The sequence below is a fragment of the Pieris napi genome, chromosome 23 (assembly GCF_905475465.1).
Source record: "Pieris napi chromosome 23, ilPieNapi1.2, whole genome shotgun sequence".
Lineage (NCBI taxonomy): Eukaryota > Metazoa > Arthropoda > Insecta > Lepidoptera > Pieridae > Pieris > Pieris napi.
The window spans coordinates 2,631,595-2,656,584 of record NC_062256.1 but is presented as its reverse complement, the minus strand read 5'-3'; the positions used below and the strand labels follow the sequence as shown (position 1 = coordinate 2,656,584).

Below are 24,990 nucleotides of genomic sequence, written 5' to 3'. Positions count from 1 at the left end.
CTGAGATCGATCTATGTGCACATTTGACATTCGCTCGAACGGTTAAGGAAAACATCGTGACAAAACCGGCATGATTTCAGCCAAAAAGTCTACAGGCTGTGTCAAGCACAGAAGGCTGATCACCCACTTGCATATCAGATTGACAAAATATGATAGGACCAGACCTGAAAAGGTTGTTGCGCCACTGATTTTTTATTTTTATACTGACCATTTGTTATTTTGATACAGCTTCTGACATTTACGAGTTACGGCTTTTCCTTAGCAATGATTTGTCTTTACTTTAATTGTATTTAATATTACTTTTACAACGTAACTCTATATTTACGGGAAAACGTAGTGCACATGTGTGAAAACAATGGTAAGAAATTAATGATTTAGCTAAAAATAAAAAACAACGCTCTTGCTTTATTCATTTATTAATATTTTTGGTTCCATACATGGATTGATTTTGAATATGCTTGCTTACTTATTAATACCGGTTTAGTAAAATCTAAATTGATTGTGAATGACTGCTGGCATCTCTAAGTAGTTACTGAAGCAAAAGCACAGTTTTCCCTTTGATTGCGGGTAAGGTTCCGGGGATGACTGGTTCAAAAACTGGAATTTGAAAGCGTTATACGGAGAAAGAAATGGTACAAAAACTTAGTCTATCTGATAGATTCAGAGCTAGTTCCTCTTGTGCTGGTTCGTGAGCATGATCCTGGGCATTTGCCTGAGCCTGATCCTGCGCCTTAGCATGATCCTGGGCCTGAGCATGATCCTGTGCCTGAGCATGATCCTGGGCATCTGCCTGAATTTATGCCAGAGCATGATCCTGTGCCTGCGCATGATCTTGAACCTGAGCCTGATCCTTCGCCTGAGCATGACCCTGGGCCTGAGCATGACCCTGAGCCTGAGCCTGATCGTCGGCCTGAGCATGATCCTGTGCCTGAGCATGATCCTGAGCCTGTGCCTGAGCCTTTGCCTGAGCATGATCCTGGGCCTAAGCATGATCGTGAGCCTGAGCGAGATCCTGAACCAAAGTCAGAGCTAGTTCCTAATGTGTTTCCACTAGCTGAAGCGGAGCCAGAGCCAGATCCAGATCCGTAGTTATAACTATCATTGATAGATTCACTTATTCTGGAAACGCTTGTGGCATAAGCGTTTCCAGACGCATTACCAGTGTAGGTTGTTGCCTGAGCTGTATTTATTGGTATTAGAACATTTGGTACAATGGGTTGAGGTAAAGGTGGCAGTGGGCTTGGTATTGGAACACTTTGTGTTATAGGTAATTGAACTGGAACAGGTTGTACTGGTTGAGTTAAGGGGACTATTGGGACAGGATTGTTAGGAATCGGATGAACAGGGTAGTTCGGATTTTCGAAGCCAAGGTAGAACGGGGGAGTTCTAGGTGTATTCCCGGGGTAGAAGTTGGGTGGATACCCTTGGTATGCAAATGGTGTGCCAGCTGGTTCTGCTGCAGCAGGGTATGAAGTTGGAGGTACGTCCGGTGGTGGAATATAATAATTCTGAGGAATTGCTGCACCTGAAAAAAGAAAGACGTAACTGACTTCGCTAATACGATAAACAATATTTTTTTTACAGGTTTCAAACTACTGTTAACTTAAAAATCGAAAAATTCATATTAACACGACTCCTATCAATGTTCTGGCCAGTAAGTATTTATTATTATTTTATTAAAAAATTAAGTGGAAAGGCCAGGCCAAACAGAATAATAAGATAGGGAAAAAAAAAGAGAGGTCGCCTTCTTGGGCTGACGAGCTTAAAGAAGTTGGGACGATTGGGAGAAAAATGCTCAAGGTGAAGAGAGACGGAGCCAGTTGAAAGAGGCCTATACTCTAAAAGAGGTCCTTGAAAAAATATAATTATTTTTGTATAAAACTTTAATGTATCTTTTGTAAATATGGATTCATGTTTGTTATATTCGTACAGACTACCTCATCCACACCCAATGAAGTTTAAATTTGTGGTATTTCAGTTTTAATGTTGTATATTTTTCCATATTTGATAGAAATACTAGGTATACTATACTATTTTATTGCCTAGAACTACTAAATATGATAATACTTATATTAGTATATTATGTTTAATAATTTTAGTGTTTTTTTCTATTTTTAGAGCCATCTATTCCTGTGCTTTCTTATTATTTAAAAAAAATTAATGTACTGTGTCTAAACATGTGCCAAGCTGTAAATTGCAGCTATCATCTCATCGTGATGATGAAGCCATATCTGAGCGCATCTCCCTCATCAAAGGACTGTTAAACGGTAGTGTACATTTGTGTGCGGATGCTTCTGTCCCTGGATTAGTTGAACTATTGTGTATCTATTTAAAAAAGTTGGTGTGCTTTCAGTTTGTGGAAATCTCTACTTTCCTATGGTAAAAAAAAATATATATATATATTACCATATTAAATCTTCTCAGAAAATGCAAAAAATCGTATGCAGTAAAGCCCAGACCCGTCATCCCCAAGTAGAGATTTCAACGAACTGAAAGCACACCAACTTTTTGAAAAAAGCTGATATTTTGACGGGTGAATTTTCAATTGAAAATTAGGGTGTTTTTTCGATATTAATTCAAAATTAGGTGAACAAATAAATATTTTTAATCAAATAAATTACAGCGTCTTTGGGACATAGAAAGGTAAGTTTTCACCAAATTTCGTTAAAAAAAAAATATTTTTGTAAATGATAAAAATAAAAAACCTAAAACTTGGTTTTTTGAATTTTTCACATAAATTTTGAGGTTATGTGAAAAATGTGTGAATACAAAAGTCTTAGATCTTTTTATTACCTCCAACTTTGCCATGTAACTTTCGTCGATAGGACTTTTAGTTTTGCCGGAAATCGAGATAAACCGTTTTTCACCCTTAAAACTCCCCCCCCTACCCCTTCCCGACCTCAGATCGCCCGTAAATTATTTTTCCTTTAATTTTTATAATATTATCCACCCTTTCCAATAGGTTTCATCCTACTATTATTTTTTTCACTTTTTATTTTTTTTAAAGGCTATCTGCACTGGTCTAGTAATACTAATAATCTATACATATTACAATGTGAATTTTTACTTGACGATAAACAAAAATTTACAAGAGTGTACTAATTATATCTCTCGTAACGCTATGTAGCATATAAAATATTTGTATGTGAAATTTTAGTACATTTTTAAATTGTCATTGTAAAAAATATTTGAGTTGCCTATGACATAACTTATGGGTTAATGTATGATACTCTGGTAAGTATATCAAATAAATTAAAATATCACTGGTTTTAGACGACAATCGTCGATCGCTGAGGCGGGTAATTGACAATCGACATACCTGATACATTGAAATAATTGTATTATTTAATTTAAATTATAAAATTGTTTCCTAACTCTGGTAAAAATTATTTTAAAACACGATTAAATTTTACTTACCTTGAGGAGCAGCATGAGCAAGCAGTATCTGAAACAATAATAATCGTAAAAATTTTCACCATAATATCGAAGTACAACATAGTTTTTCTAGATTTGATTCCTAGAAAAACTATATCTTTTTCACAGTAAACACAAATAGGTTGATCAGCTTGCCATATAACTAAAGAATTCCTATATTTGAATTATCTTCTAAAAGACTTTAAACAAAAATATTGCCAACGCGACTATTCAATGGCCAATATCCAGTAACAAAATATCAATAATATCCAAAAATGTGTGGGGCCATGGGGCCAGTGAAAGAACATTATGGTTTGGGTGGTGCTTAGAGCTAAAGCATGCGTTTGGATTATCCATATAACATCTTATTCGATTACCAGGAAAACAATAAGTATTGATTTAGAAGGCACAGAACAGATAAAACAGGGAAACAGATAAATGCATCAGCCCGGATACTTCGAAACAAATTTAATTAATGCGTCAAAGCAAGCCTGATTATTTCTTTTTTAAGCTTTATAAATCGCTAGAATTAAACTTATATATTAACTTTTTTTTATATAATTCTAAAATAACACCCGAAAATACTGCGTAGTGCTGCCATAAAATAAACGTTTTTGACATCGAACATACTTAAATGTACTAAAATGAGAAATGAGATTATAATTAAATATCATAAATATACGATAATATATTTATTTTTTAATACAATAAGCGTAATTTTACCCGAAAATTCGCTAAAATTCTATTTTTATTTAACGAAACTTATAATATAATGGCAATTGGCCTCAGATTTCTATATGTGCTCCGTGATTATTTCTAATAGGCATGAAGATGATCAGGCTTCTGTGCCTGACACACACCGTCGCATTTTGGGTCTAAGGCATGGTTTCCTCACAATTTTTTCTTTCACCGTACAAGTGCTTTTTAAATGCGCACATAAATATAAAGACCATTGGTGCACATCCGGGGATCGAACCTATAACCTCAGGAATGAGAGTTGCACGATGAAACCACTAGGCCAACACTGCTCTTAATGATTATTTTAAAGTGTTACTAATACGAGTATTTCTTTGTCTCGTGGGATAAATTGGGATTGAAGTGGATAAGTAAAAGATGGCTGTTACAAATATTGTTTTTGGGTTGGTAAGGGCAAAAGGCTGATCACCTCGCCATAGAAATTACCAGTAAAACTAATAATATTTACATAATTGTACATATTTTCAGTTTTACTTATGTATTAATGGCGCTTAAAGCGCAACGAGCACGGACACAGCGACCAAATAGCGCGCCACAAAAATGGCGACCTTCTTGGAATAAACATTTCGTTATGGACATAACCGGTAATTTAGCTCTTGCATTTCAGCTATATTTTAAAGTATTATATATACAGATTATTAAAAAATATATCGCTTCACGTTTATAAATATTACGAGATGAATGAAGAAATATAAAATAACTTACGCTTAAAACGAAGAGCGCGAGAGTGGAAATCATTTTGGTCATAGGACCGTAGTATCCGTGAGAGACCGTAACCCAAACTGATTAGATCACAATTATGTCGAGTTTTTATACGAATTTTGAGACAGAACAAACAAAAAATTTTAATATGAAATAAATTATCAATTACTGATTGAATGCTAAGTGTGCCTTCCGTTAGTCAAAACACACTTAAAGTACGTGTTGTTTCTGACTTTTTTGGGTATCTTGTCTGCAGAGAATAAAACTTTGTACATTATACCAAACCGAGATGTTGTTATATTTGTCTAATTTATTGATTTACTTACTGTAAATATAAAAATTAGTTTCTGTTCGTTGGTCTCGCTAAAACTCGAGAATGGCTGCACTGATTTGGCTATTTATCTACTATATAAAAATAAGTCGGGTTTTCCTTCCTGACGCTATAACTCCAGAACGCACGAACCGATTTCCACGGTTTTGCATTCGTTGGAAAGGTCTCAGGTCTCGGTTTATAGCAAAGAAAATTTAGGAAAAATTTCAACAGAAAAGCGGGATCACCAAACGAAATGTTACATAAAACGAAGCCATCTGGTGGCGAAACGGAGTTCGCCGAGTTTGCTAGTGGTCTATAAATATTCGTGGAAGTACAGGGAAAATTTAAACAGTAGGAATCATAAACAATAATTAAATAAGAGTAGCCTTTCGGTAGCTGTAGTATCAGGTCCGATCTCTTTGTTCTAATTTAAAAATGTTAAATTAAGCATCGACACAAATATAATGTTGGTGATACGAAATTCACCCGGTCCTCTAGGTAAACAATAAAAAAATTGGTCTGTATATTTCGTGAAATCGTTGTTAAGAAAAATTGGATAACAACTCTTCTGTTTCTTTTGGAGCCATACAGGTCATTTTGACATAATATTAAAAGTATATAAATAAACTAATAATTTAAAAACAGGTAAAAGGTTAGTCGACCTCACAGGAGACCGAAGAGCTGGCAGCTACCTCGGACAAAGAATTAGTCTATCAATTCAAAGGGGGAACGCTGCCAGTATCTTCGGAACCTTGCCTACATGGACTCCTTTTAATAATATATTTGAGTAATTATTTTTTATCATTTATGTTGGCTGTAGGATTACTTTCAAAACGTTAATTAACGGTTATATTAATTAACATTATTTTGAAATAATTTAAAAAAAGTTTTGTTTTAAAAATAATTTATCAAAAATTGCGTTAAGACATTAGTGTGCGTGAATGTATGAATATGTGAATGGGTGTGTGTGAGAGTGCACCCCAGTCCCCATAGGTATTTGGCTGAGAGTTGTTATAGGCGTGCGATGTTACTACAGCCTTACTAGGCTTTGTAGAATCGAAATACAATTAATACAATACAATAAACAATAAACTACAAGCTCCCACCTTTTCAGAATGCCAAATCATAAAATGACTGCTTCACGACAGATTTAAGAGCGACCGCCGATGCGAAAACCGCTGTGTGAGTTCGAAAAGTGAGTTACAGAATCGCAGGGCTGGCCGCAGACGCACGTCCTGGTTGAAAAACTTGAGACAATGGTTTGGTCAAAGCACCAAGTCATTGTTTAGAAGCGCGGCATCCAAAATTAAACTAGCCATGATGATCGCCAACCTTCGCAAGGGGATGGCACTATAAGAAGAAGAAGTGCGTGACATGTTTGAACAGGTTGCATCCCATACCAGCACCCGACCCATCTTCCATGGAATCAAACTCATACCGTCCGATCTCTTACAATTCCAGTCGACTCAAGTAGACTTGGCACGCTGACGGTGGCAAAGGACCGGCGTATGATGTCGTTAAGTGCGGCATGTCTCGAGAAGCGGCCTGCACTTTTTTGGCATGACAGTCCGTGATGTCCTAGCTTGTCGACATCACTGCCACAGGGACATTTATGAGGAGAAGAATTATAAATGTACCCAAAACGAGTGTATAATACCCATAATAAATATTTAGCATAAAAAGAGGTTTGTTCTATTTTAGTAATAACAAAGATAATAATTAAAGTAAATAGATAATTCATTTCTAAGGAAAAGTTGTAACTCTCGTGGCAATTTAAAATTTTGGCGATGGATGTCAGAGGCGGTATCAAAATACAAATATTTTTACTATGAAATATCGCCTAGGCCTAATCGAGGTTGCCAATCTTTGCGATAATATTCATAGTTTACTAAACTTCCAAGAACGTAACCTTTAGTGTAATTTTCAAAATCTATAATTTTCATACAAATGCAGTAACTTATAATATATTAAGAAATGTTTAGTTTTAATTAGTAAATTTAACATTACTATTGTAATTATTTTTAATATTTTTGCTTCATGGTTAATTGACTCTATATTATGCTTTAACTGGCAATTTTATTATTTTGCTACATTAGTTTAATTAACAATAAATAGTTTAGTCTTTTAAAAGTTTCTAAAAATTACTATCGGTACTATTCATTTACTAAAAATAAATAATGTCATGTCAAAAATGTACAAATTTACATTTTAAACAAACCTCTTCCCGCCTCGGCCATGATTACACCTGCATCACCTTTGCCATTTCTTCTGATTCAAGAATTTGTTATAAATTTGTGGACAGCGACATCTAGTAGTAAGAAGCATGTGATATTGATTATGACAACACTGATTTGTATCAATGCCATCTAGCGATACGTATTAAAGATTTCGTGATTTGAATCCGAAATGTTATATTTTACAAAATCTTATTTACAAAAGTTTTAGCCAACGTTCGCTTTTCCCTAAATTAAATGGTATCAAGGTTTGAATCAAACAAGGCTTTCTGATTATCAGTGGCGCCATCACACTATAGTAATCATTTTATAAATATTATTTTTATAATAAAAATAATTGCTTGCTCTGGGGAACAATGTCGTAAACCACTATTACGATTTTTTAATGTTTTCTCATTTTTCACTTCCTTTGGTATATAACTGTAAGGGAGCGTTCAAGTATTACGTCACGCAATTTTTGGAGATTATTGACCCCCCCCCATGTAACGCGTCGTAACGTTTTTCTGTACCTACCCAAGTAAAACGTTTCGTGGCCACCTAGTGACTCGTTATACCTAAAATTTACAATAATGTGGTGTAAAGTACTGGAAAGTCGAAAATAATATTAACAAAATGACCCCCCCCCCCAAATTCGTTACGTAATACTTGAACGCTCCCTAATTTGTTCCACAATTTTTGTAAAACATTTTATTATAAACGAAGATAATGTTAGTAGGTAATACTCGTTTACCTAATTTTACTTTCCTGAAATCGATCGCAAGAACCATAAAGACTAAGTTTTAGTTTAGATTGTGATTCTACCAAATAATCATTAAATTAATGCGACAGCTTCAAAACAAATAAATAGTGGTAATAATATATCTCTGCTTGACCAAGGTCATAATGATTCCGGGAAAAGAGTGGCAGATCGCAAAGCTCTATTAGTCCGGGCGCTAGAGGTATGTGAGTATGCAAAATGTGAGAGACGAATTCCACCTACGGATTTAAGTTAAGATAAGGTCAAGGAATAATAATATGGATCTTGGCGGTCCATTTTTTGGTCCATTTTTTGGTCCATTTTTTGGTCCATTTTTGAAGTTATACTTTTTTAGGCGCGTTATAAAAAATTGATGAGAGTGAAATTTTACGATGCGCACCTGAGACACAAAGTTGTCAGTGTGATTATAGCGTGCGCGAGCGAGATGGGAATAAGACAATCTACAAGTAAAAAGAATTTTGAATGACCATAATGACATTTACCTTTTAAACAAATAAAGGAGTTTTAATTATTTTTTCAAAGAAATTTAGCAATGTTTTTTCACAAAGACCTATTGTTACTTAGTTAAAAGGTTATGAAACATACCAAGTTATTAAATTGAATGAATAATACATATAATTAAATAATAAATAATAATAATAATTGTTATTAATATTAATTAATAATTGAAAAATAAACTAAATATTAAATTGTTTACGTTAAATATTAATTATATTTAAAAAAAAAATTAAAAAAAAAACTTCTTACGCGCGTACATAAGTACATGCACCCTTTTTTTTACACCCTTTCTCTTATGCGTAAAGGGAATGTATTGAATTACATGATATAAAACCATTTTAGTGATTATTTGACTATAATAATTTATATAGGTCGTTATTATGGTAAGAATCTCAAAACAGTTGAAAGTAGTAGGATTAATGCTATTGTTTAGTCACAGCGTCGATTGGAATCTGTCAGGTTTCGTACGAAAATGAATCTTTCTAAGGAAATTTTCCCTTTGATTGCGGGTAAGGTACGATTCCGGGGATAACTGGTTCGATAACTAGAATTTGAAAGCGTTATACGGATCTATAGATAGTAATCGCACAAAATTTAGTCTATCGTAAACAGCCAGAGCTAGTTAAATGAAAAATTTAATGAAACTATTAGTATATTATACAATTATGTATATACAAACTCATCATTTATACAAGTTAAAATAAATTTAAAATTTCACTAGAAAAAACACTTTAATCAAAAAATAAAGTCATCTTAAACCTATTACGACTTACTTGTGAAATAACTTTAAGAAACATAGCTTTTCGATGTCGGAAAGATTGCAAAATTCTAAATTCTGGTATGTATATCGAACCAAAGACAATGTTGAATTGTTTTTGATGTTGAAGGAGACAGGAACTATCTTGCAAGTGATCATTTTACTTTATTTATGCTGTCTTCAACACTTATGAAAATATGCTAGAAAAAGGAGGAACAGCTATAAGCAGATCCATGCTACTGCGTCAATCCAGTAGCCCGCAATATAAACGTGTACTGTATACACGCACACACGTGCATCCACACCCAAACATGTCACGCACACTTAAACATAACTAAATTTTTGATTCACTTTTTATTTTGTCCTTTTATTTAAGGAAGGTAAATACTGGTATTACCGACAACTTTAGGGCAACTTTGAAATGTGATGTTGAAGGTGGATGTGTTTTTTGTTTATTTGTATAACTAGCTGACCTGGCTAACTTCGTTCCGCCCTACAACCTTATAATATCGTTGTTACTTTAATTTAACTTATTTTAGGATTTTATTAATGTTAAGTATTACATTAATACAACTTTTTTGCAAATACAGAAATGTTTTATTGCTTGCCATTGCGAAAGAAGAATGGCAGTTTTACACATTAGGCATCTTCTCTCTAGCGTCAATATGGCGATACTGCATGTTAAGCACTTTCTGATATCCAACATCTTTTGATCAGGATCAAAGCATGGTTATGCATCTCCTCATTCACCTCAAGATCGGAATTTCTTGAACTGACACGAATTCGACGTAAAATGATGCGTAGTTTTGTCAACAGATGGCACCATATGGTTTTTGCATTCGTAAAACTAATTAATTAATTTATTGTTATTCGTTAACTTATCCGATATTTTATTGCTTATTCTGCTATTCGGGACGGAAACAAATCCAACAAATCAAAAACCATGGCAATCGGTCCAGCCGTTCTCGAGTTATAAGTGTTGTAACAAACACGACTTTCTTTTATATATATAGATATGTATTTTTAATTAGGTGAGGGCCAGCGGTGAATCCCAAAAAAAACAAAATGTATTTAAATGACTTAAATTAATTACTTTTACCATAATGAGACTTAACTAAATATAAATATTTAATCGGCCCGATATTAGGTGCACGACAAATAATCTACATTATAAACTTTTCTAGTTGAGAATTGACCGGTCCGATGTGAGGTATCCGATCAAAAGCTTCCGAGTTCTGTTGTCCATTTAAGGAAATTTGATCCATGACTTTTTGGCCACCCTGTATAAGGATACAGGGTGGCCAAAAAGTCATGGATCAAACGCAAATAGGGGATAGATGAGGTCATCAGCTGCAAAAAAATGTTCTACGGGAAAATTCGAAAAAAATACATCCTGTATCTTTTTCATAATATCTACTAGATTGGTACTGATGAGTTCTTGCGTTAGACATACTATTTATAGTTGTTTATTGAGTGTATTGAAGATAATATTAAGTTATACGATATAATTTTTTTTCAAATCAAAACTTTTTGTTTACTTAGGACCCCACTGTGAAAAAAAAATACTCTACCGAAAAGTGACCCTGTATTACAAGTTTATATATATATGCATTTAATAGGGATTCTGAAAAGGTATTACACATGGCCATAAGTCGCTTTAATATCTTTCTAGGACGAAAAAACAACAACGATTCGGACTTATGATAGACTACAAAGAAGGAAAATTTATTCAAATCATAAAATGTAACATATACATTAACATAGCCAAAACAATTAACTTTAAAAATAAATTATGTTAAAAAATAGTAACACTACACAATAACAATGAGTCATTATTATGACTGACTGCTGTTTATTAACAATAGTACGACGGAATATCAAATTAAACATCAAGAAAGAAATAAATCGTCGCTAATCTTCACGCAATGCTACTGCGTGTCGTCTCGTTGTTATCAATCGCCTACGCAGTAATTCAGTAAGTCGTAGATCATTATTTATATATAAAATTCCTTATCTATAAGTTAAGGCTCAGTCATTGTTAATATCCATATTGAATTAATACATAATATTTCTGTCTGTCTGTCTGTCGTTTATAAATTGCTCAATTACATCGCGAAATAAATTATGGCAAAAGTGCCAACACTTTAAGAAGGCAAAATCACTATTGAAATTCCCGAACTCGAGCAAGGTACCTACAAACGAAGTTTAAGACATATCACCTGTTAGCTCCCCTCGCGTCACGAGGAAAACTGCCGCAACACTCGCCATGGCTGAATTAGAACTAAATACAATTTTTAAATTCATTAAGTCATACGATGGGAATCGCGAGAGTTTTAACTCGTTTTTGGTAAATTGCGATAACGCATTCAAACTTGCATCAGAGGCACAAAAGGCCGTATTATTCAAGTATATTCTAGCTCAATTAAATGGTAAGGCGGAACTTGCCTACTCTATTAAAGAATTTACAACCTGGGAACAACTCAAAGAGTTTTTGAAAACTCAATTCAGTGAGAGGAAACATTATTCATATCTTTAAATGGAATTACAAAAGAGCAGGCGAGGTCCTCAAGAATATGTTAGCTAATACGCTTTAAGGATGGTGTTGGCGACTCATAGATTTAAATAGTATTAAGTATGAGCTATAGGTTAAATATGAATATTGTTTGGTAATGAAGTATGAGCTATAAGTAAAATAAGAATATTGTTGATAGCTCATAAGTAGAATTTTAGTATAAATAAGTTAGATAAAAATATGTAAATAATTCAAGGGAAAAATACAGTTAAATAAATTAATAAAATGCTTCGCCGAATAAAAGGGTCGCGTAGCTCTCGTCGCGGTATACGCGCGCAGATTTCTGTAAGCGCAGCTCTCGTCGCGGTATACTGTTTGAGTACTTAAGCTCGGCGAGATTTACGCAAAATCCTCTTTTTCCTCCGCAACGAACTGGGACCCAAGAATAATCGGCGAAGCAAGAAACAAGAACAAGGCGCAGTTTCATTTCAAGACAACATCCTACAATTACGCACTAGCAGGTGTCGTGGGGGTTGGCATCAACAGTGGTCCTTCGAGCCGGATCCTGCAACGGTTGTCATCAAGAAGTGAATACTGCGAAAAGAAAATGCCAGTCACAAGGTCACAGAACGGGATGCAGCGAGGGGAATCGACGACGACTGTTACCTCCGCCACTACGTCCGAAGTCCGGACCACAGGCGAAGAGATTACGATAGAGCAGTCCACGTCGACGAGTGCAGCCAGCCAGCCAGATCAAGCATTGACTCTGGCACCAGCGGGTTCCACCCGGCGGGCCGCATCGAGAGCCGTATCCAGAGCCAGCTCAAGAAGATTAGCCGAGGCCAGAGAAGAGCTGGCTCGCTGCGAGCTGCGGGAAGCGCAGGCAGCAGCACGCCTGGCCAGATTACGATTAGAAGCAGAAACGGAAGAGGAAGACTCCTTTATAGAAGACGTCAACGATAACCATGAAGAAAAGGTGGCAAACTGGATGCGCTCATCGGCACAAAGGCCAGAAGAAATAGAAACAAAGAGCGACATTCGAGCAATAGCTGACGCAATAAAGGAAGCCATGACGACACATGTAGCGCCGCAACCGAAGTACATTCAAGAGCTGCCGATATTTGAAGGCGACAGCTCCGAATGGACGGCGTTTCGAGTCGTATATGAAGACACATATCCGATGTTCTCTGGCATTCAGAATATGGCGCGGCTACGTAAAGCGATTAAAGGCACAGCGAGAGAAAGCATTAAGAGCCTCTTGTACTCAGAGGCGATGCCAGAAGAAGTTATTAACGCTTTACGCCGAAGATTTGGTAGACCCGACGCACTGGTGCTAGCTGAACTGGAGAAATTAAAGGCGCTTCCCAGAACGACGGAAAATCCCAGGGACATATGCGTCTTCGCTAGCCAAATAAATAACAGCGTGGCCGCCATAAAGGGATTGAAGAGACCGCAATACCTCTACTCGCCTGAAATCGTGAAACTTATAATAGAGAAGATGCCTCCAATTCTCAGATTCAGATGGTATGATTTCACGGCTGCGAGGGAAGAGGAATCGTTCAGTGATATCCAATCGATAAGCAACTTCCTCAATTTAGAAGCGGACAAATGCGGCGCATTCGCAGTACTCGAAGACAGCAAAAGCGTACGACCGAGCGCAGCGATAAGAAGGCCAGTGAAGCAAGCTACGTATAATATCGCTGAAAGGAGTAGACCTGAAGAAATCAAGTGCCCAGACTGTGAAGGTACACATAAACTCAAAGACTGCCAAAGATTCCTAAAAGCGGCAGTCAACGAGAGATGGGAAACAGTTAAGAGGCTTAAGGTCTGCTTCAAGTGCCTCGCTGGGAAGCACCGGAAAGAAACATGCCGAAGACCACCGTGCAAGTTGTGTCGAAGATGGCACCATAGCCTACTACATGTGACGTCGGAGAGCGAACAATGTCACGAAGAGGCACCGCCCGAGACAGCGACGGTCAATACAATAAGCACACCGAAAGCTATTCTTAAGATGCTCAAGGTGGAGATATACGGACCGGCTGGGAGCAAACAAGTACTGGCGCTGCTAGATGAAGGCTCAACGGTGACACTGCTTGACGAAAACGTGGCTTCGAGCATCGGCATCAAGGGTCCTCGCGAAGCCCTGAATATAGAAACTATCGGCGGAGGGCAAATGAAAAATCACGACTCCATGATTTTAGATATCGAACTGAAAGGGATCAAGGAAAGCGAGAAGAGCACACTTAAGCGGGCAAGAACTATCAAGGAGCTCAAATTAACCCCTCAATTCGTAGATAAAAGCCGACTAAAGAAGTGTCATCACTTGCGGGGCTTACTACAAGACGTGTGCTACGAAGCTGAGGCACCGAAGCTGCTCATTGGCCAAGACAATTGGGAGTATATTGTCTCATTACAAATACGACGTGGAAAGCCAGGGCAGCCGGTGGCGTCACGAACGAAGTTAGGATGGGTTCTCCACGGCTCCGACAGCAGTGGCGTGTCGCCGATCAATTACGTGAACACATGTGCACACGCCAGCGTCGTCGAAGATAAAATAGATCAGTTGGTGAGGGAACACTTCACTATTGAGTCTTTGGGGGTTCAGCCGAAGAAGCCTTCAACGGATATCGAACAGCGAGCACTGGACATATTGGAAAGAACCAGCCGACAGTTGGAAGATGGCAGATACGAGGTCGGACTGTTGTGGAAAAAGGAAGATGTATGTCTTCCAAATAACTACGCAGCAGCTTTCAACAGATTTCAAGGCATAGAAAGAAAGCTGCGTAAGGACGCTAAATTAAAAAATGAGTATAGCGCGCAGATAGACAATCTGTTGAAAAGCAACTACGCTGAAGAAGCACCAGCCGACTGCACATCTAACAAAAAATGGTACCTGCCTCACTTCCCAGTGGTTCACCCTCTGAAAAAGAAGCTGAGAATTGTTTTCGACGCTGCGGCCAAATACAACGGAGTCAGCCTTAACGACGTTCTGCTGTCCGGCCCGGACTTACTACAGTCAATATTTGGAGTGCTACTGCGATTCCGCCAAGGCCCTGTAGCAATAGCGGCCGATATAAAAGAAATGTTTCTGCAAGTGAAAATACGTAAAGAAGATAGAGACAGTCTCAGGTTCCTATGGCGAAAAGACAAGGAAGTGCCAGTGAAGGAATACAGAATGACATCAGTGATATTTGGAGCTGCGTCGTCGCCTTGCACCGCTATTTATATAAAAAACAAGAACGCAAAGATCCACTTACATAAATATCCAGAAGCGGCGCAAGCAATAGAGCGCAATCACTATATGGATGACTATTTGCAAAGCTTCCACAGTGTTGACGATTGCAAACGAGTAATGCAGCAAGTCGACTTAATCCACCAGAGGGCGCACTTCGAGCTACGAGGATGGGCGTCGAATAAGAAAGAGATCGTAGAAGCCGACGGCGAACAGGAAGTGCACCTAGGTGAAAACGAAGAAAAGACCCTGGGACTGAGATGGCTGACGTCAGAGGATTGTCTTGGATTTAGAAGCCAATTTAGGAAAATCCCTAACGAGGTAGCGCGAGGCATGCAGACTCCAACAAAACGAGAAGTCACGGGAGCTGTGATGTCTACTTTCGACCCACTCGGACTGCTATCACCCATTCTCATCCAAGGAAAGAAGCTCATTCAAAAGATATGGCGCAGTGGTGTTGGATGGGATGACCAAATCACTGAAGACGACACCGAAGCTTGGAAGAGCTACCTAGAGCATATCGGTAGAATAAAAGACATCCGACTGCCGCGATGCATGTCACCATTCTGCACTGAGGGGGAGCTGCATACTTTTACTGACGCGAGTGAGACAGCGTATGCAGCCGCAGTATACTGGCGAACCAGAGGTAAAGGAAAATACTTGATAAACCTCGTCGCCGCCAAGTCAAGAGTAACGCCTCTGAAACCAACATCTATGCCGAGGCTTGAACTGCAGGCAGCTCTATTAGGTAGTAGACTTGCAGACTCAGTGGCAAAAGAACTCGACCTGCAGGTTACAAGGAAAACGTTTTGGACGGATTCGAGTGTGGTACTTTCCTGGATAAAGGCAGATCCCAGAACGTTTAAGACCTTCGTAGCTCATAGAATTGCGGAGATAGAGGATCTGACAAAACCGCAAGACTGGAGATGGGTGCCTACAGCGCAGAATCCTGCCGATGATGCGACCAGGAGCCCACCGGAAGAATTTAACGCGGAACATCGGTGGTTCAAGGGTCCAGATTTCCTGTCAAAAGGCGAAGAAGAATGGCCAGCTCCACGAAGTTTTAAAAAGGAAAAATGCGACGAAGACAGAACGATGGAGCAGGTGAATACACTTCGCCACAGTGAAATTACTCCGGTTCCCGAAAACTTATCATCGTGGACAAGATTGTGGAGATCGACTGCCAGGGTACTACAATTCATCGACCTATGTAGAGAAAAGAAGCCGTCGAACCTCGAGCGCTGCAATAAAAGTGCAAAAAAGAGGCGAACTTACCTTCCGATCGGCGAGACACACCTATTACGAGCGCAGGAAGTTCTAATCGCCCAATGTCAGCAAAGCAGCTTTGAACAAGACATTAAAAATCTCAAACAAGGGCGCACGACGGAGAATCGAAGCCAATTGAAAAGGCTAGACGTCACTATGAAAGACAATCTCATAAGACTTCAAGGTAGAGCAAGAACCGTAGCGGGCGTTGACAACGACTATTTAACGCCCATAGTACTGGATGGCAGGAACGCCATTGGGAGATTGATGATTAAACATTATCACGAAAAATACAACCATGGTAATCAAGCCACAGTAATGAACGAAATACGGCAAAAATACTGGATGTTAGGCCTGAGATCAGTGCTGCGTAGTATACAACAAAACTGCCAGCACTGCAAGCTGAAGAAGGGTAAACCAGCGGAGCATCCGGCGGGCAACTTACCTCAAGAAAGGCTGAGGCATGGTGAGCCCCCTTTCACGTGCACAGGTGTGGACTACTTCGGTCCAATGCTCGTGGCGATCGGCAGACGAAGAGAGAAGAGATGGGGAGCCTTGTTTACATGCCTGACCACAAGGGCAGTACATATCGAGATAGTGCCCAGCCTGACGACGGACTCTACTATAATGGCGTTAAGGAGATTCGCTGCTCGAAGAGGAATGCCAAAGATAATTTATTCCGATAATGGAACAAACTTTGTTAAGGCCAGCAAAGAACTCCAAACAGCCATTGAAGAGCTTAAAAGAGAGGAAATCGTCACAGAAGCAGAGAAGGTTGGCATACAGTGGAAATTTATTCCTCCCGGCGCACCAAATATGGGAGGAGCTTGGGAACGATTGGTGCGCTCCATTAAGGTCGCACTGGACGCTACATTAAAGGAGCGCGTTCCACGAGAGGAAGTTCTGCATACGTTGCTGTTGGAAGCAGAACACATGGTTAATTCCAGACCAATAACGAACCTAGCTGACAATTCGGAAGAGGAGGCGCTAACCCCAAATCACTTTCTCATTGGGCGATCCAGTGGAGCTGCACGCGTTGGGCATTTTCCTGATGCAAAGCTGGTGGGCAGAGACGATTGGAAGACCGTCCAACGACTCTCTGATCACTTTTGGAGGAGATGGCTACGGGAGTACTTGCCCACGCTACTGCCCAGGAAAACGACAGGACGACGGGAAGGCGAGCAGCTGCAGCCAGGCGATGTGGTTCTTATCGTAGATCGCACGCTACCACGATGCACTTGGCCCAGGGGAATCATCGAAACCACGTACCCCGGGCCCGACGGAAGAACCAGGATCGTGGACGTCGCGACCAAAGGTGGAGTGTTACGAAGACCATCGTCGAGGATCGTCATCTTGGTGCCTGCGAAGTCGCCGTGCAGGAATGACGGTGCTACGCACGAGGGGGAGAATGTTGGCGACTCATAGATTTAAATAGTATTAAGTATGAGCTATAGGTTAAATATGAATATTGTTTGGTAATGAAGTATGAGCTATAAGTAAAATAAGAATATTGTTGATAGCTCATAAGTAGAATTTTAGTATAAATAAGTTAGATAAAAATATGTAAATAATTCAAGGGAAAAATACAGTTAAATAAATTAATAAAATGCTTCGCCGAATAAAAGGGTCGCGTAGCTCTCGTCGCGGTATACGCGCGCAGATTTCTGTAAGCGCAGCTCTCGTCGCGGTATACTGTTTGAGTACTTAAGCTCGGCGAGATTTACGCAAAATCCTCTTTTTCCTCCGCAACGAACTGGGACCCAAGAATAATCGGCGAAGCAAGAAACAAGAACAAGGCGCAGTTTCATTTCAAGACAACATCCTACAATTACGCACTAGCAGGGGTGCGTGGGTTGAGGCGGTGCCAGCGATACGTCGAACCGTCTTGACAAAGCGTACGTAGTCAAACCCCACCGGTATTCAAAGCCGCGCCGAGGTTACTTTGGTTACTGCACGGGTGTTCTCAAACGAACATCTAAACGTCTAATCCCGTGCAGGCCCGAGTCTCTGAGGCGACGTCGGGATTGGCTACAATAGTAGTACGTACGAAGTCAAACCCCACCGGTATTCAAAGCCGCGCCGAGGTTACTTTGGTTACTGCACGGGTGTTCTCAAACGAACATCTAAACGTCTAATCCCGTGCAGGCCCGAGTCTCTGAGGCGACGTCGGGATTGGCTAGAACAGTAGTACGTACGAAGTCAAACCCCACCGGTATTCAAAGCCGCGCCGAGGTTACTTTGGTTACTGCACGGGTCTTCTCAAACGAACATCTAAACGTATAATCCTGTGCAGGCCTGAGTCTCTGAGGTGTCGTGGGGGTTGGCATCAACAGATGGAAACCTATTTCTCGCAATTGCTCACAGAAATATCTTGTCCACATCTAAAATTAATAAAGAACTTCCAGACAGAACAGCTATGGAAGACCTTCATCACTTTCTAATGGGGTTACAACCTCGTATGTCGAATATTGTTAGATGCAAATCACCGAAAACATTAATTTATGCTATTAATTTTGCGATCTCGGAAGAACGTATACAATTGACGCTATATCGGCGTCCACAAACCGATCAAAAGTCCAACAATAACAGCAATAATAATATCAGGTTCAAATCAGGTCCTTCAAGGCCTAATCTCAATTTATTTCCATCCCAAAGCCAACTCTCAAAGAGCGCCAATCAGTAATAGCATTGCTTATTACCGTTATTGTAAACTAACTGGTCATTGATATATGGCAATGCAGAAAACGAGAATATAACAATAAGCTACACAATCAATAGAATGGCCAACCGTTTAGACAACCCCACGTGTAAATTTCTTAGAGCGGCCAAATGAAAAAACTGGTTATGACAAAGTAGACCAAGCCCTGTCCAATGAATAGAAGTCTCGTCCTCGTCTCGTTGCGGGGCGGCTGAGCTCAGCCGTTTATGCGGTTAGAAAGATAGGATATTTAACCAATGTAGAAACTGCGCGTTTGGTCTATTTTAGCTACTTTCACAGCATAATGTCTTACAGCATTTTACTGTGGGGTCGGGCTGCTGACATAGAATCCATTTTTATTTTGCAAAAGAGAGCGGTCAGAGCCATTTATAATCTACGTCGTTGCGAATCTCTCAGAGAACTATTTAAAAAGTTTAATATTATGACAGTACCTTGCCAATTCATTTATGAAAATATTATGTATGTAAGAAAGAATCTACATCTTTTTTGTAAAATAAATGAAAGACATAATTTTAGTACTAGAAATAAAGATAAAATAGCTCAACCATCTTTCAGATTAGCCAAAGTTCAAAATTCATTTATGGGGTACTGTGTGAAATGTTACAATAAAATACCTTGTGACATTTTAAAACTAAATGAACGAAAATTTAAATGTTTTATTAAAAGTACACTTTGTAAACAAGCATATTACAAATTAGATGATTATATTCAAGATAAGAATGCTTGTAAAATGCTGGTCCTGCTCCATAGGACAATCCTATGATTGGCTCTATAGCCTGGACAAAATCAAATTGGTTGCTGATTTTTTGCTTTAGCATATTTTTGTTATTATTATTATTTTTTTTTTTATTTATATAATGCTACAAATGTAATTTTTTTTTTTTTGGTATCTCACACACTGTTTTGTTGTGTTTTTTTTCTTCATATTTTTATTACTCTTTAATGTTAATATTCTACGGTTTCGATATTTGTAAATATGTGAGGAACATGTATACTAACTTTTTTAGTATAGTAGTTTATTCTAAGAGTACATTGTCTTCACATATAATTATTTAACAAATGTAACAAAATATTGTAAACCTATTTTAAAAGAGTAAGTGTGGAGTTTCTTGCCCATTCTTCTCCACACGAAACTACCTTTTGGAAGGGGCAACTAGAATCATCTTTATATTTTTTTTTTTTTGACGTTTCAAAGTGCCATTTTAGATGGTCTAATTGAAATAAACGATTTGACTTTGACTTTGACCAATGTCTCACGAGATAGAAGACAAAAGACACCAAACAATATCTATCTATTTTCAACCCCAGGGACCACTCTAGTAACTAGCCCCCTACAAGAGCCCATACTCTCAATTCCAGGGACCACTCGGGTAATCAGCCCGCATAAGTGCCCAACCTCAAATTCAAATAAAAGGAAAGATGTCCACCATCACCACTGTTGGGTGCACTCAGGTGCAAATACCCCAAATGTTAAGGCTATTCCACAATATCCTTAGCCTTAATTGATAATGTCAGTAATTGATCATTTATTGCATATTAAAATTTCTTTTGTTTGTTCTGTCTCAAAATCCGTATAAAAGCTCGACATAATTGTCATCAAATCAGTTTGGGTTACGGTCTTTAACGTATACTACGGTACTATGGCCAAAATGATTTCCATTTATACGCTCTTCGTTTTAAGCGTAAGTTATTTTATATTTATTAATTCAATTAAGACATTATGCGACAGAATTGCCATCTAAAGTTCTAATATGTAACTACTAAACGTACATCAACCAATAGCGTGTATTTTTTCTCGATCTCCCTTACTCTCTCTCTCTCAATCTTTCACACTATATCTCTCTCCCACCTCTCGCTCCATGGAATTGTGCGTAATGCGACGTTCGCTCTATCTCACTCTCTCTCGATCTTTCTCACTTGCTTGTTCCCTACTCTCGCTCCATGGCTATTTGGTTCATGCTACGTGCGCCCTTTCTTACTCTCTCTTAATCGGTCTCAATTGCTCACTTCCTTTTCTTCGACAAAAACGCTGCACATCTTCGTGAAGCTAAAAATATTATTATTGCGTTTCATCCAAAATTTTACCCTCATGCGCCTAATGAAGTTTCTCTTCAAAAACAATTTTAAATACCTTAGACATAATATTACTTCTTTCTTAAATTTATAGAGCTTTTAGGGATTTTGTTATGCAATTTTCGAGTGCTATTTTAGAACTATATAACGTTAATAGATACGTTTAATTATACATCGCTAGCGATGTATGTCGCTAAAAATAGTAATCAGGCTTGCTGTGACGAATTAATTTAAATTGTTTCAAAGTATTCGGGCTGATTCATTTATCTGTTTCCCTGTTATGTGCCTTCTAAATCAATACTTATTGTTTTCCTGGTAATCCAATAAGATGTTATATGGGTAATCCAAACGCATGCTTTAGCTCTAAGCACCACCCAAACCCTAATGTTCTTTCACTGGCCCCATGACCCCACACATTTTGGGATATTGTTGATAATTTGTCAAAGTCTTTTAAATGGTAATTGAAATATTTTTTTTTCCTTTTAAATCCATCTGCAATCAGCCTCATGGCTTTTATCAGATTTTATAAGAAATAATGACAGTTAGGGAACGCAAATCCAATAATTTTTTTATTCCCTCCGTATTTCGAAAACCGTCAGACTGCGGCAAGTAAAATTGAAATATAGGAATTATTTTTTTATATGGCAAGCTGATCAAATTTTTTTGTCTTTACTGTGAACAACATATAGTTTTTCTAGGCATCAAACCTATGTTGTACTTCGATTCTATAGTATTATGGTGAAAAAATTTACGATGATTATTGTTATTTATTTCAGATACTGCATGCTCATGCTGCTCCTCAAGGTAAATAAAATTTTCGTGTTTTTAAATAATTTTTACCATAGTTAGGAAACAATTTTATTATTTAAATTAAATAATACAATTATTTCAATGTATCAGGTATGTCAATTGTCAATTACCCGCCTCAGCAATCAACGATTGGCGTCTAAAACCAGTGATATTTTAATTTATTTGATATACTTACCAGAGTATCATACATTAACCCATAAGTAATATCATAGGCAATTTTATTTTTTAAGTTGCCTATGACAATTTAATTTAATTTAAAAAATGTACTAAAATTTCGGTTAAAAATATTTTATATGCTAAATAGCGTTACGAGAGATATAATTAATAATAATATACTATCTTGTAAATTTTTGTTTATCGTCTAGTAAAAATTCACATTGAAATATTTAGACACTATTAGTATTACTTACAACAAGTTTTAACAGTATTTTTTAGTAAATATAATTCTAAATAATATGTAATATTTAATGCTTGGACAACAATCGTCCATCGCTGAGAGCTTTATACAATATTCATTAGGCCTTAGTAATACTCGAGACTTGGCGCGAACTTCGAATCCTGTATATAAGAGAATACACAATAGTTCAACTAATCCAGGGACAGAAGCATCCGCACACAAATATAGGTACACTATCGTTTAGCAGTCCCTTGATGAGGGAGATGCGCTCAGATGTGACTTCATCATCACGATGAGATGATAGTTGCAATTTACAGCTTGGCACATGGTTAAAGACACAGTACAGACATTTTAAATAATAAGGAAACACAGGAATAAATGGCTCTAAAAGCAGAATAAAACACTAATGTAGTAATAAATATTATGAAACATAATATACTAATATAATTTTTATCATATTTAGTATTTAGAAACAATAAAATAGTATAGTATAGTATTTCTAACAAATATGAAAATTTTCAAGGACCTCTTTTAGAGTATAGGCCTCCAACTGGCTCCACCTCTCTCTATCTTGAGCATTTTTCTCCCAATCTTCCCCACCAACTTCTTTAAGCTCGTCAGGCCAAGAAGGCGACCTCTCTTTCTTTTCCCTTTCTTATTATCCTGTTTGGGCCGGCCTTTCCACTTAAGTTTTTTAATAAAATAATAATAAATACTTACTTGCCAGAACATTGATAGGTGTTAATATGAATTTTTCGATTTTAAACGTTCACAGGAGTTTATAACCTTTAAAAAATTATTGTGAATCATATTAGCGAGTTCAGTTACGTGTTTCTTTTTTCAGGTGCACCAATTTCTCAGAATTATTATAATCCACCACCGGACGTACCTCCAACTTCATACCCTGCTGCAGCAGCACCAGCTGACACACCATTTGCATACCAAGGGTATCCACCCAACTTCTACCCCGGGAATACACCTAAAACTCCCCCGTTCTACCCTGGCTTCAAAAATTCCAACTACCCCGTTCATCCGATTCCTAACAATCCCGTCCCAATAGTCCCCTTAACTCAACCAGCACAAACTGTTCCAGTTCAATTACCTATAACACAAAGTGTTCCAATAGCAAGCCCACTGCCCTTACCTCAACCCATTGTACCAAATGTTCTAATACCAACAACAACCGACACTAGTAATTCGTCTGGAAACGCTTATGCCATAAGCGTTACCAGGCACATTTTTAGGCACAGAGCACCTAAAAATGATGTTGTTGTAACTATCACTTATAGTTACAACTACGGATCTGGATATGACTCTGGCTCCGCTTCAGCTAGTGGAAACACGTTAGGAACTAGCTCTGGCTCTGGTTCAGGATCACGCTCAGGCTTACGATCATGCTTAGGCCCAGGATCATGTTCAGGCAAAGGCTCAGGCAGAGGCCCAGGATCATGCTCCGGCCCAGGATCATGTTCAGGTGCAGGATCAGGCTCAGGCACAGGATCATGCAGAGGCACAGGATCATGCTCAGGCATAAACTCAGGCCCAGGCCCAGGATCATGCTCAGATACAGGATCATGCTCAGGCTCAGGATCAGGCTCAGGCTCAGAATCATGCTCAGGCACATCATCATGCTCAGGCTCAGCATCAGGCTCAGGCTCAAGATCATGCTCAGGCACATCATCATGCTCAGGCTCAGGATCAGGTAAACGCCCAGGATCATGCTCACAGCCAGGATTATGCTCAGCACCAGGCTAAGGCTCATGCTTAGGGACCAGCACAAGAGGAACTAGCTCTGGCTCTTTTAGGTAGATAAATTTTGTACGATTTCTGTCTACAGATCCGTATAACGCTATCAATTTAGATTATACTAAACCGATATTTATAAATAAGCAACCATTTTAAAAATTGATGTATTGAACCAGAAATATTACGTTATACTCGGAAATTAATATTAAAATCTCGGAAATTAATTTAATGCCAGCATCGGCTGTGGAGCGACCTCTTGTAAAACCATACTGCTGGCTATGCATAAGTTTATTATTATAAAATGTATCAATCAAGAATAATTTTTGTAACGATTTTACTCAATGCAGGCCGCACAGATATGGGTCTAAAATTTGTGGGGTCAAAAGTGCTGCCCGTTTTGAATAACGGTGATTTTACTTAGCTTCATCTGGTCTGGAAAGACTCCACAATCTATACATTCATTAAATATTATAGCTAACTCTGAACTGATAGCATTGATTACTGGTTGTAAGATAAATACAGATTCAGCCCAAAGATCTCTGGTTTTTTTTTTAGCTGTTTAAATGTTTTTATAATATCATTGTAGCTAACGCGGCTAAATATAAACTCGTGATTGCATACAGGAACATTTTTTGCAATAATAAAAGGGCGGCTGATGGTGAAGAATTTAGAACGCTGGTTGTATTTAATGGAATGTTAGTAAAAACTCTTCAAATGCAGAGGCTACTTCAAGGTCGGAACTAATTACTATGCCGTTTATGTTCACCTTATATTCAGTATCCCTTCTGGAGGTTCTTCCAGTCT

General features: G+C 38.1%; 3 protein-coding genes across 3 annotated transcripts; 2 read left to right on the top strand and 1 right to left on the bottom strand.

Moving 5' to 3' along the window:
• Positions 1 to 398: 398 nt before the first annotated feature.
• LOC125061115 (cell wall protein IFF6-like) lies at positions 399 to 4,964 on the bottom strand. Its single transcript, XM_047666331.1, has 3 exons — positions 4,876 to 4,964; positions 3,418 to 3,445; positions 399 to 1,525 (listed from the first exon to the last, which is right to left on the bottom strand). The coding sequence occupies exons 1-3, from the start codon at positions 4,915 to 4,917 to the stop codon at positions 732 to 734; spliced, it is 864 nt and encodes a 287-aa protein (XP_047522287.1). The 5' UTR covers positions 4,918 to 4,964; the 3' UTR covers positions 399 to 731.
• An 8,990-nt stretch (positions 4,965 to 13,954) lies between these two features.
• On the top strand, positions 13,955 to 16,709 carry LOC125061535. The gene is made up of 3 exons (XM_047667011.1): positions 13,955 to 15,037; positions 15,323 to 16,279; positions 16,677 to 16,709. The coding sequence occupies exons 1-3, from the start codon at positions 13,955 to 13,957 to the stop codon at positions 16,707 to 16,709; spliced, it is 2,073 nt and encodes a 690-aa protein (XP_047522967.1).
• Positions 16,710 to 20,740: 4,031 nt separating this feature from the next.
• Positions 20,741 to 24,722, top strand: LOC125061112 (cell wall protein IFF6-like). The gene is made up of 3 exons (XM_047666327.1): positions 20,741 to 20,842; positions 22,010 to 22,037; positions 23,285 to 24,722. Exons 1-3 carry the CDS (start codon positions 20,801 to 20,803, stop codon positions 24,193 to 24,195), a joined length of 981 nt encoding a protein of 326 aa, XP_047522283.1. The 5' UTR covers positions 20,741 to 20,800; the 3' UTR covers positions 24,196 to 24,722.
• The last annotated feature ends 268 nt before the right edge of the window (positions 24,723 to 24,990 follow it).

What these genes read in the sequence shown, in the direction of transcription:
- LOC125061115 (XM_047666331.1), bottom strand. Translation starts at nt 4,917, where the DNA reads ATGACCAAAATGATTTCCACTCTCGCGCTCTTCGTTTTAAGC. An exon ending in TCGCGCTCTTCGTTTTAAGC is followed by an intron (nt 3,446 to 4,875) that starts GTAAGTTATTTT and finishes TTATTGTTTCAG; the next exon opens with ATACTGCTTGCTCATGCTGC. An exon ending in TGCTCATGCTGCTCCTCAAG is followed by an intron (nt 1,526 to 3,417) that starts GTAAGTAAAATT and finishes TTCTTTTTTCAG; the next exon opens with GTGCAGCAATTCCTCAGAAT.
- LOC125061535 (XM_047667011.1), top strand. Translation starts at nt 13,955, where the DNA reads ATGCTCAAGGTGGAGATATACGGACCGGCTGGGAGCAAACAAGTACTG. An exon ending in TAAAAGAAATGTTTCTGCAA is followed by an intron (nt 15,038 to 15,322) that starts GTGAAAATACGT and finishes TTAATCCACCAG; the next exon opens with AGGGCGCACTTCGAGCTACG. An exon ending in AAGACAGAACGATGGAGCAG is followed by an intron (nt 16,280 to 16,676) that starts GTGAATACACTT and finishes TAACGCCCATAG; the next exon opens with TACTGGATGGCAGGAACGCC.
- LOC125061112 (XM_047666327.1), top strand. Translation starts at nt 20,801, where the DNA reads ATGGCCAAAATGATTTCCATTTATACGCTCTTCGTTTTAAGC. An exon ending in ATACGCTCTTCGTTTTAAGC is followed by an intron (nt 20,843 to 22,009) that starts GTAAGTTATTTT and finishes TATTTATTTCAG; the next exon opens with ATACTGCATGCTCATGCTGC. An exon ending in TGCTCATGCTGCTCCTCAAG is followed by an intron (nt 22,038 to 23,284) that starts GTAAATAAAATT and finishes TTCTTTTTTCAG; the next exon opens with GTGCACCAATTTCTCAGAAT.